Source organism: Acanthochromis polyacanthus, chromosome 7 (genome assembly GCF_021347895.1).
Source record: "Acanthochromis polyacanthus isolate Apoly-LR-REF ecotype Palm Island chromosome 7, KAUST_Apoly_ChrSc, whole genome shotgun sequence".
Lineage (NCBI taxonomy): Eukaryota > Metazoa > Chordata > Actinopteri > Pomacentridae > Acanthochromis > Acanthochromis polyacanthus.
Window position 1 is genome coordinate 23,538,732 of NC_067119.1, and position 12,630 is coordinate 23,551,361.

The window sequence follows — 12,630 nt, forward strand, 5'->3', positions numbered from 1 at the left end:
GGGGCTTTACAGACTGGCATAATGGATAAGGGCAAGGGTGTGAAAGGAGCACCTTAAGGCTCCTCATTCAACTCTCCCAATCTCTCCTGCACACACTCTTGAGCTGTGAAGGCCCTCTTTCTTTACCCTGCTAGCATGGGAGCCCTGTAATAGGCTCTAATTGATAGGGAGGTGTTGGGGTCTTTCTGTATGGGCTGAAGGGATGAGGGTAAGAGAGAGAAAGGGGGAGAGAGAGAGAGAGAGGATTACATGTGGGCATGTGGGTGGAGCGGGGGAGGAGGAGAGGCTGTGGAGCGGTCTAGGCCTGGTCCGTAATGAGTCATTAATTTCCTAGCAGTTTTGTGGCGGTTGGCTCATTACTGGTCTGCAGAGGAGCAGGAACAAAGCTCTGGGTAGGTAGGAGGTGAGCTTAAATAGTTGGGGCTCAACACTTCCCAACAAAAGGAGGAAGAGAACGTTGAATGGCACTTGGAACAGATGCAGTAAAAAGTGGCAGATGCAAATTGCGGGAGAGCAAGTCTCCCTTCAAGCACTTTTCTCTTTTTATTTTGTCAGACTGCAGCCTGAGAGTCTAATTAGTTAGTGAGGTGTTTCACTTCTGATAGGGCTGTGTCTCGTTATTGTCACAAAGAGGACTCATAGAAATGGGAGGAAACACATATGTTTCGCAGTCCCCAGTGTAACTGGCTCACTGCAATAGTTTAATTAATTAGATTATTTATTTTACCCTATAGAAACTGAAAGATGTGCAATATTTTCATGCTTTGAAAATGCATTGTGTATACTTTAAAATGTGATTAAAGAGTATGAAGATGATGCCTGCAGGTGACTAGTTATGTTTTTAATTATGCGTTTATGCTCTTCTCCCTAAAGGCAGAATGATTATGGACAAATTGGCAGTGGTTCTAATGAAAATGTGGTTGTCCCTCGCCTTGTGGAGTGTGTGCACCATGTGTCGAAGGTCACCTGTGGGGCAAATCACAACCTTGTTCTTACAGGTACTGTAAAGCACCGTGTAGGTCTGCTGGGATACACAATATTCAATTAACATGGTATCATAAAATTGATCATTAAAACAGATTCGTATTTTTTTTTTAAATACAGTCATTTGTATTCTTTATGTGTACACTGCACCAGTTACCTTTTGTCTTTAATATGGCCCCTCATAAAAGATAAAGATCCTATCATTGACCACTCAGTATCTTTAGAATATCTTAAGAAATGGAGCTGACGTCAGTAGTCATGAGCTGTCACCCTGTGCTTCAAAGTTCGCCTCTTTTACTCAGTTTTATGCGCATATCTGAGCCCTCAAGCCCTCGATCAGCACATCACCTGAGAGAGATACAAGGAAGGAGAGAGAGAGAGTTAGTGAGAATATGGCCCTGGCTCCTGATCCATAACAGTCATTGCCTGTTACATACATTTCAGAATTCATTCAGGCTATGAAGATAATCGAGGTAGTCGACAGTTTCCCCTGCAGCCCAATGGATTTATGATAGCACTGTCAAGAAAATGAGGCAAAATGACACAGTAGCTGACTTTAGCTGCAAATAATGTGATAGGCCGTACAGTGGTGCAGCAGCAGCTGCTGTCATTGCAGGTAATAGCCTATAAAGAAGCCTGATAGCAATACCTGTCATTTCTTAATGGCTGACTTCACTGAAGAGCTTTTGTGGCCTTTAACATGAAGATAATAGAAGATACAACAAATTTTACAGCTTTTGCGTTGCATCCATAATTTATCTCCAGAGGCCCCCACGCAGCAGTAGCACAACAAGGACAACATGCTCCTAGAGGTGTGCTGGAGAGAGATGCAATATGAGCTGCAGGGGGTGGGAGGCCCCGGCTGTACTTTGCAATTAATGGAGGAACTGCGCAGAGTTCAAAACATCTTCTGTGTGTTGATATCATCATGAATCTGTCTAGATAATAATGTCTTTGTGTGGTAAATTTAGAATTTTTGTTTTTAAATGAAATATTGTTACATTGAAACTGTATATGTTTTAGTTTGCCTAAAAAATCTGTTGATGACATTTATTTATAAATTGAAAACTTGATTAGTTTACTAATTAAATTTAATTTACTAATTGATGACATACAGGTGATGGCAGATTGTTTCAGTGGGGCTGTGGACGGGCATGTGGGAACACAAACAGGAACATCCTGTTCCCAGAGGAGGTGACTCTACCAGGCTTGCCAGTGAGAGACATCGCTGGAGGTTGTTGGCATAGCCTGCTTCTAACAGGTTAGTCTTTGCTCATATTTGAAACCTATTACTGTAATTCAGGCAGTGCCTCCAGGCTACATTCACAGTTTTTAAACACATAATTTTTGCTACCTTCATGTCTTGTGCCCACACTACTCTGCCATGTTAGGACACCTGAAACTGTTTGTTTCATTTCATCTGGTTGACCAGACATCCACATTAATTTATCAGTCAGTACTTATCCTTTATTATTCGACATACAATACCTTTTTCTAGAAGAAAACAAAGACATCAGCCTTGACTACATATTATTTCAACATGAATAGGAAAATACAGGTTTTGCTGATTTTTTTGGGGCTCGCGGCTTTTTTGCAGGTAACTTTTGCATTTTAGCATGCTGCTACTGCTACTACTACCAACCACACGAGACAATTTGATGTTAAAGTGATTTGTGACAGTTTCTGTGTCCAGTAGTATTATCAGTCATATGGTAAGTGTTCTCATGAGTGTTAGTAGAAATGGAGATTATGTCTAAAACTGTTAAAATACTGTAAATAAAAAATAGTTTTATTTTAAAATACTGTTTTTAAAAGAAAGCATAGTAGTGAGGCCGAAGCCTTTGTCTGCCGGTGATGCATTTTTCTGTTTATAATACATGTAGACAGAGAGTACATGCTTGCATGAATTGTACAAATGACCTCCGTGACCTGAACATAAAGTATGTGTAAATCCTTGGTGTGTGTCTTGGCCCTCACACAGACGTGTGAGTGTGTGCTTTTAGCTGTGGTGTCCATCTATCCACATCATTCATTAAGAGCTCTCCCAGGGCTGGTGCGGCTACATAAACAGAGAGGTTGAGGCCACGGCTGCTCTTTCACCTCGCTGCGGAGAACTTCAAAGTGACTTCTCCTCACACGGCAGATGAATGCTCCCTGTCTGGCTGGCTGATATATTGGCCCCAGTTGCTGTCTTCTTACTGTAGTACGGCTGCGACTGAGGCCCCATCATGGAGCCAGAGCTGGGCCATTTGTTAGTTTTAGCTGTATCTCCAAGACCTGGCTTTAATTCTGAAGGGAGAACATTAATCCTTTTAATACAACACTTTGTAGTGTCGTTTTCCTGTGTTGCTAATGCCGTCTATTATTAACCCCATTAAAAGTGTAATACAATTTAAGTAGAGTGCTAAAAGTGGATCATTTGTTGCTCCGTTCTGTTTGAATTAATTCTCAATTTATGATCTAAATGATTAAACTACAGGAGTCAAGGCACTAAACGAGATTCTTAAACCGCCAGGCATACATTTACACATATTAATACAAACATTTATGAGCACAAATTTACACAGACATGTCCAAGTGTACAGACTCACACTGAACGCCACTGTGCGTTGCCGTTGCTCTCCTAAATCCTGTAATGTCCCCAGTTTGATCCCTAGTTCCATTCTGTCATGAGGGAACAGAAATATCCATCTCCAATCAGGCCTTAATGAATAGCCTGATGAGTGTCGGGCAGAACTGAATTACCAGATAGATTTGAAGAGCGTGAGAGTGTGTATGAACTGAATGTGTGTGTACGTGTGAGGGATTGGTGGGGGGTAGTTAGAGGGTCAGTAGAACAGGACACATGTAGGAATTAATTCTCTCCAAGTTCAAAAAAGAAATTGGCTAATTCTGTCATTTGAGCGTTATGAATCGCCTTATCTATTGGTATGAGTTTTCATTTATTAGGGTCAAACTGCGGAGGGATGCATAACGGACAGAAAGGAGAGGTTAGGGAGAGAAAATCAGAGTGATGAAGGATGAGATTTGAAAATTGGAAAGAAAGTGAGGGGAAGAAGTGGGAGAGAGTAGAAAAATGATAGAGAGATGGGAAAGATGGAACAAAAAGGGAGCAAGAGAGTCAGTGGTATGAGAGACAGCTTGCCAGGGCCGGAGCATATTGAGGGCAGCAGGTGGAAGAGTGGCACAGTTAATTAAAACGCCTGTCTTAATGTCTCAGCCCGTCACTCCAGGGAGAGAGAGAGAGAGAGAGAGAGAGAGAGAGAGAGAGAGAGAGTGAGAGAGAGAGTTGCCAGGCTTGAGCTGGGCTGCACCCAACCAGCCATCTAGACAGCAAACCAACCATCCAGCCAACCCACCAGGCCACATGTCAGACATGCCCTGACACTATGCCCTTCACCCCCCTTCATCTTTTGCCACACACACATACACAGACACACACTCACACATGTGCGCAGGCCCACACACATGTCCAAACCCCTCCCACTCTTTCCTTTTTCTTATCCTCACACACCTATCTAAAGGGCCACCCCCTCTAATCTGATATGGAGCAGAAAAAAAAGCCTGTTCTCTAAAAAAAGAACAAACACACTTCTGATGTTACTGTTTTGCTCAGCAGCATCTGTAGCGTGCCTCTAGTCTAGCAGGCTTGCAGCCTTGCAGCGTAATCTGTCTGCTTTTAATAATTCATAGAAAGCACAGGCTGTGCACTATGTACTGAATGCTGAGGGTAATGGGGATGTTGTGATATTTCTATCATGGCCTGTCTGGAGCAGCGAGCGAATCAAACCAGTAAAGATCTGATAAGCAGTCTGGTCTGTCTCATAACAGCATTGGCTGTCATCACTGCCTCATCAGTGGACCTTAACAAATCCATTCTGCTCTGTAAGATACAGGCCAGCAAATTGTGATGTATAGCGAAGATTCACAAAGTTTCGAGTCACACCAGATCACAGATTTTTGGTATTAAGCAAAGACACGGGTGCATGAGCCCAGTGTAATGTCTGACGATTCTTCGAGCGTCGCTATGTTGTTTTTAAAACTGCACTCAATGCATTGTGTGAGAAAAGAGAATATTATCAAATGAAGCGTGTGAGCATCTGTCCATGTGTGAGGTGGGCCTCGAGTTGCACGTTGTGTTGTTTGACTAATGTTTTATCAGGTTTTGCTGTATCACGGCGGATTGCTTTGTCAATACCCAGCCTGGTGCCCCACTGAGCAAGAATCTGAGATTGTCAGGCTGAGTGACAGGCTGGAGATGGCAGATAATTCAAAGAAATTGGAAGTGTGAAATCTTTAAGGGCCACTTCTTAACACAGCAAATGCCAGGGTATCTTTCCATCAGCTGCTGCTCTCACAAGCCACCACATTGTTAATGGTGGCCTGTCTGTCCATCAAGTCAGCTTCAGGAGGGATTTAGACCTGTTTGGCGGCTTATCTCTCTGACTGCCTCCCACTAACCTGACCAATGCTCAGGCCTTGAGTACCTTGTGTTCCATCTGGCCAGTGAGGGTTGTAAATCTACCCCCAGAGTAATATATATTTTTCCTTTCATGTGCTTGTTTATAGATATTGATTTGTTTGATTTTCTGTCTGACAGTGTATTGATACAGTATGTCTATTGTTACACAATCAGGAGCCAGGTGTAATGGTGCTTGTAGCACTTGTTAATTTAGCTGTCAGCGCTACTGATTGACCTTAGATTGTAGCAGTAGGAGCTCATTGTCCTTGTGAGAGTGTTTCTGTGTCTGCTGCTGTCTTTCTGGTTGGACATTACGAAGCCAGTGTCTGCTTTCAGTTTGAGGCAAAAACATTGTTCTGACCAAGAAACTTAAAATGTCAATCACTGAACGGGATAACTGTTTCCATATGAGTCCCACCTTCATGCAAGGGAAAGAAACAACTTTATTATAAGCCTCAGTTGAAATTAAGTAGGGAAAATGAGATGTTTTTTTCAAGTAATTTTGGTAATAGCATTTGGACTTTATCATGAAAACTTCATAAGATTGGTTTATTGTGTAAAGCACAAAATACAGTGCGGTCCACTCAGGTCCACTCAGGTCCACTCAAACACAGCAAATACAGATTTTCCCCAAAGTGTGCAGAGGAAGTAATGGAATCATTGTCTTCTATGAATATACATTTCATTAATAATTTGAGATCTAGGTCATTTGAATACCCAAAATTAACCTAAAAGTAATCTGAAATATAAGTTAATTATTAGTTTGATAATGAGGTTCATGATTAAGAAGTTAATAAAAGAAACAAAAAGTCCTTTTTGTGCCAAAAAACTAAAACCAAGGGTTCACACAGGAGTACAGAGAACGGGTGTGTGTGGTTTTGTGTATAAGCGCTGCCAGTGCTGCAGCAAAAGTTAAGCATCAAAATTTTGAGTGGTGATGCAATGACCTAGCTTGCTCTCACTTTCTCTTTTCTGCACACACAGACTACTTACTCACAATCACTCAGTGAAAAGGGTTAAGTATAAGAAAAAGGCAGAAGAGGTCTTATGGAGAGAAGCAGAGGAAAATCAACAAGGTATAAAAGGCTTGCCCCATAACAATCTTAAAGTGCTTAGATCCTGTCCTCTGTTTGTATGTACAGAGAAATAAAGTGAAAAAATACACAGAGAAGTAGGGGAGACTACAGAAAAGGACCCAGAGAGAGGAAGAGAAATAAACAAAAAGCAAAAGAAAGAACCATGTCCCCTATTTTCCCCGCATAATGGTCTCAATTCCCTGCCAGAGCTCCCTGTCACAGGGAGGTAGTTCCCAGGCTGACACATCTCAAGCTGTTTAAACATCCATTAGGATGTTTTGGTTCATACACTCTACAAATACAGCAAGATGAGAGAGAAACGGGCAGATGATGATAGGGAAATTGAAGAAGAAGGAAAAGAGACGGACAGAAAAGGAGAGAGGAGGAAGAGGGGAGAGAGTTGATGGGAACAGCAGATAGAGGAGAAAAGGAAATTTATCAAAAAACTCATGTGATATTTAATGATCCTTGTATGTGGAGAGAGAAGACCACACCAGCTCGTTCTCCTCCGCCAAATACCGATCCCCTAACTTAATTTCCTGCTCAATTGCTGTTCTATAGTGCATAGTACAGTGATACAGGCTGGTAATATAGAAAACAGATTGCCTGTGCGGCGGAGTGGATAAGGCTGAGGCTTGTGCTGCTGGAGACCTGCAGTCTCCAGGGGGGTCTTGTCGGTGGGCTTCACAAAACCAACAAAGCCCATCTTTCCCTGCGACTGGCAGCAGCTGGCAGGTAGATCTTCAAGCAATGGAGGTGGGGAAGTGGATCTGTGGGTGTGGTGTGCGAGTTTGTGTTTCTGCAGTGTGTGTATGTGGTGCAGAAAGTCTTGCTATTCTTTGTAGTGGAGAGTTCCCCTGTCTTCCATCTTGTGTTTGCTCATGTGCTGTGACTCCAATCCACTCAAAAATGTAGGCCTGCATGGACAGCAACCATCAATCAGTGCACAGAACAGTATGTAACTACATCTACAGTGTTTTCCCAGAGACACACACACATATACACGCACACATACACTCACATCAACCTTCCATCAGGAATACATACATGCAGTACACCTGCCTGTTACTTGTGAGAGGATTCAGCAAGTATTAAAATTTCGTGCTCATTTTTTCCTCATATTATTTCATATTGACTCCCCCAGCTCTGCTTTTGATATCCAATGAATTCACCATGAAATTCAGCAACATGCAAAAATACAGATTTGCAAGTGTACAGTTCATATTCACCAGTGGTTTTTCAAATGTTGTCTGTCAAGTCCTCCTTCAGGAACCAAAAAAAAGATCATGCCCCACCACCCCACACAAATGTTATTCATCATTAACAGTGACAGAGGAGGCAAATATTCAGTCAGAATCCAAATAAAATTTTAGTACAATAAGTCTGCACAATACCATCAGCAAACTTGTATTTATTTGTTTTCCCTACAAACATTATATTCATTCAATTTAATTTCACACCACATCTTTCCCCAAGTCATCCACATCCCCCTGCAATGATTCAATTCCCCTAGATAATTAATAGCAGATGATTGTGATTTAACACAAAACAAGTTCATGAAACTTTTAAAAGTCATCTTTTCTGGAAGGAATATTTATAATAATTTCGTCACTTCTTTTCAATAAAATGATGCCTCTACTGTATCTGAATGAACAGAAAAAGGAAAGCATTGGATACAGACAATTTCTTCCCTCAAAAAACTGTATTTTTTTCTCTTTAAAACATCCCTGCAGTAGAGTCATAACATTCAGATGGCTTGAGTTACCAAATATTTTTCATTTTGTTTCCTCAGCTGACCATCAGATATGGCTCTAGGATCAGTAGAGATTGGAATAAGGTTTTTAACCTTTTTCTCAAATTTTGATCTATTTTGTATCCAGGTAGCTGGTGGGCTGCCATCTTTGTTATAATTTGTAAACAGAGGCTTAGCCCAGAAGAGGGGCACAAATTGATGCTATAACTAGGAGACGTAACAGCAGTCTTCGCCGTGGAAGATCCTGCGGCCTTCAAGACAAGAGAAGGCACGTCAGGTCAGGAGCACCCCGAGCATGCTTGTCGTTTTCTTTAACATTATGTGGATCATGGATCCATCCCCAGGTTCAGAACATTCTATGTGAATTACCTGAACTGTCATGGGATGACATTTGGGTGCTCCAATTATGTTGTGCCCGCTCACATCGCATTGTGGGTTGCGAGTCTGTTGGCCACAAGTGTCGTTCTCTACCTGCGTTACACCTAAGATTGTACTCCCTGTGATTTTTTTCTCCTCCCTCAACATTACAGTGCATTCAGCGCATGTCACAGACTATGCTTGATATGCTTACTAAGCAAGTTTGACAGGGAGCTTTCCAAGTGCAGCAGGAGCACTGGAAGCAGTGAATCACAGCACTAGGATGCTATTTCAATGGGAATGATGGGTAAATTAAATGTAGCATGTTTCTTTTTATAAGTGCAGTCTTATAAGGATTTGTTCTTACCTCGTAAAAAGGCCATATATGATGAACAGCAATAGATTCAATAAATTTGTGCTGTCGAAGGCTATTATGATGTCCATATATACAGAATCAAACAGCAAAGACATTATACTACTATTGATTAATTGGCTTGATTGATTGACATACTTATATACCTTTTCTGCCTGAACTGACGTGAAGTCTTTATGTCTTGTCTGTTTTGCTGTCTCACACAAATTAGGTCAGGATACTGACGTCTTATCATGTCTACCTGGAGATGTGATATTACTTGTATCTCAGTTCTTTTCGAGATCCTGTTTAATGCAGGAAGTGTCACTAACCTAGTTGCCACTGGGTTTTGCGCTAATGTTAGCAGTGTGAACCTCCCCTGACCTCTCAAAGTGACGGAGTTTTGTTGCGTAACAACCTTGTGTAATGAACTTCCTCCCTGGAGATGTCATTAAGGACGGGAATGTTTGTCTTCCGCTCGCACCAAAATGAATATTCAGCTATTATCGCTGCACAGTATTCAGATCTGATATGAGTATTGGGTTTCAGCTTGTGCAGAGGAGAGACAGAAAACCATTCCAGATGGATTTTACTTACTGTCTCAGCATCTCTGTGATCAGCCACCAGTTTTCTTAATTTAACACATCCAACCGGGTTTTGGAACATGAAGATAGTTAAGGTCATTTCTTCTTCCTAGACATAGTTTAATCTACATACGTCATTCTGATTTTCCCTTGTGTTCCTCTTACCCAGATATAGATATTTATTTCAACTACTGTCTTGCTTTAGGCCAAAAAAAACTTAGAATAACACTCCAAGTGTTTCAGCAAGAACGCCACGCCAACAACCACACAGATGAGGATTGAGTTGTCAGAAGGCTGCATCACACACCAGGATCACATTTGAGCAAAGGTTTTCCTTGATAAATGAACCCAGTTGGTCAGCTTATCGGCTTGATCAACAATGAACAGTAGACCGTTCAGGCCTTGTCTATTTTTTCCATGTAGGAGGCCCTGTATGGGGTAGTGCATTCGTGGTGTGTATGTGTGATATATGAGAGAGGGAAAGAGAGACAAAGGCACAAAGGGAGAGAGCAAAATATGTCACAATGATTATTTGAATTCCCTTGTTTATTGAAAATGACTGAATCCAAGGTTGGAATATTCACAAGAACAGGAAGGAATGGGAAACAACTCTCTGTCCCTGTGGGGGACGGCTTTCACCATCAGATGCCTTGATTGCCAATTCCCTTCCGAGTATCATCATCCTAATAGTAAATATAACTACAGGAAGTAATGATTTCTGCTCCAATTATGTGGATGTTTACATTACTTGTCAACTGAGTAATATATTTCTGATCAAAGATAAACTGTATGAAAGAAAAATAGAAGTTGCATTATTGCAACGGTGGGAAAGAGGAAATGGTGGGTCCCAGCAGACTGATGTACCTTGTGAGGCAACCCTCCTCCCCCCTTGCTGCAGCAAAGGAGTCCCTGCCAAGATGGCTGCTTGAGCTCCAGGCATGTAGGTCTTGACCCCACGAATGCTGCCAGACACTATTTCTCTAAATCCAACCTCAAATTGAGTCTTCAGACCCTGGCATAATTCTTCATCCTCTCCTCCCGTCCTCCTCACAACATCTCTCTGTCTACATGTTTCACTTCGCTTATATTTACCCCAATGTGGGCCACAGGGAAAATGGTGTGGTGTGGCCTATCTTTCAAATTCCTATGAATTTACAAAGGTAAGACTTGTTTTTGAGGATGAACTTCATGGAGCTGAGTGTCTGGGCCTCCTCCCTGCAGTTTTATCATGTTGGCAGCCATGGATGGCTCCTTTTTAGGGTTGCCATGAGTTGTCCTCCCATGAGCCTGGACCTTTCAAGCATAGTGGCATGAATCCTTGGCAAATGCTGTGCACAAAAAGAGCCATTAACATGGAACGTCAAGTTTAATTGCAGGCCTTACAGTGAGTGTTTCTATGTATTGCTGACCTTATGCTGAACTGTGTTGTAAATGGAGGACCACATGATCACATCTTTTATTTAATGGAACGCTATGATGAAATTTGGATTAACAGGGAACAAACGCGTTTTGTAAGCTGCACTGTACAATATGGAAAGTAATAGATTGGATTATTAATTGGAGCATGTCTCGAGAATATGAAGCCATGTTTTACTTATTTGAAGCAGTTTATTGTTTGCGTATCCCAAAGCCAAATATGGGATCAGCTGTGTCCAACTTCAATTGCTCGTGTTGAATATATAGCTTATGAGTTTAGTAAGTCATTTCAGTTGACAAGTCCCCATAATAACCACTGATTTATTGTCTTAGAAAAGTGAAATAATAGGTTTTCTGTCTTAGGCCAATCTCCGAGAGGTTTTATTGGATTTTTCCATTCCTCTATTAACTTTGCATTATTTTGGTTTCACAGCCACAGTATATACTACTAAGTTGTTCTTGTGGTCTTCATTTTCCACCATTTAAAAGACAAACAAAAAAATATTTTCCATTCCTACTAGTCACATTATAGCAATAGATCTTTGGACCAGATGTGTGCTAAATACTGTAGCCTCAACTTCTTGAGTGTTACATACAGTTTCACCCTTTTCTCCCAGTTTCTGTTAGTAATAATACCTTGCGGTTTTTTCTTTATTTCCTTAAACTCCTTTCTTTACTGTATTGTTTCTCATTGTTATAAGTCTCACAGGGATTGTTTTAAAATTAAAGACTATGCTTTAACCATTAGAGGTAATGCTTATTCTTTATTTTTTTTCTTTTCTCCGAGCACCACCTCTCTTTTTTTTTTTAACCAATGAGTGGAGCCACCAACTCATCGAAGGTCACTAGCTAGCCAAGGCAAAGACTGTTCAGCAGGACTGCAGCACACTTGGCAAATCCTGGTAAGACTCCCTGCTACTCAATGGGACATACCAGCTTCTTTGCCAAGTCAAATAACACATTTAGTGGATTGAAAGTAAGATTTAAGTGGGGCAGTACAATGCGGCCAACCCTCTCATCTCTGAGCCGGTCCTTCTCTTTGTGTGCTAGAGTGTGAAAACTGCTCTTGTTCTCAGGGACTTAATCTTTTTTTTTTTTTCTTGCATAATTATTTGGAAACAGGTCAGTTGGGTGTGGAGGCTATAACTCCACCCCACCATTTTTCCCCTCATAACTTCACGTTCATTGCTTCATCAGTTTAATTTCTCCTCACCTCTCACTCCGTTTCCCTACTTCTTTTCCCTTATTTTCACCAGCACTCTTTTCTCCTGCCTGTGTGTATAAGAACAATTTTCAAAGAATTTAATTGACAAGTTTTAGGCACTGGAAGTGATTGGCTTTGATTCAAAACTTTTTCTTCTGTTTGCTCATTTTCTTCTTTTTTGTCTATCTTCTCAGAGTATTCTTATTTCACTGATACTTTTAACCTCTTTTTTATCTTTAATATACTAATACAAAGAGGTTCATTTTCTGTTGCCCTTTCTTTTATTTCAAAGCCGTTGTGATAAAACAAAATGATGAGATATCCTGCTAATATGCTTTTGAAATACATCCATATGATCTGTCTTTAACAAATTTACACAAAAATGTATATAACTTTTTGAAAGGCACAGTTTTTGAAAACGAGACTTGGCCTGTGGTTATGT

At 41.1% G+C, this 12,630-nt stretch overlaps 1 protein-coding gene across 2 annotated transcripts in view; it reads left to right on the forward strand.

The window, feature by feature from the left end:
* LOC110950047 (uncharacterized) overlaps positions 1-12,630 on the forward strand; it is a 264,163-nt gene that overhangs the window by 62,910 nt on the left and 188,623 nt on the right. The window contains exons 2-3 of one of the 2 annotated variants that reach the window (XM_051950414.1): positions 874-998; positions 2,102-2,245. The exons of the other annotated variant lie outside the window; for it this stretch is intronic. Coding sequence (XP_051806374.1) covers positions 874-998; positions 2,102-2,245 — 269 coding nt within the window. The remainder of the gene's footprint in view (positions 1-873; positions 999-2,101; positions 2,246-12,630) is intronic. 2 annotated transcript variants of the gene reach the window in all.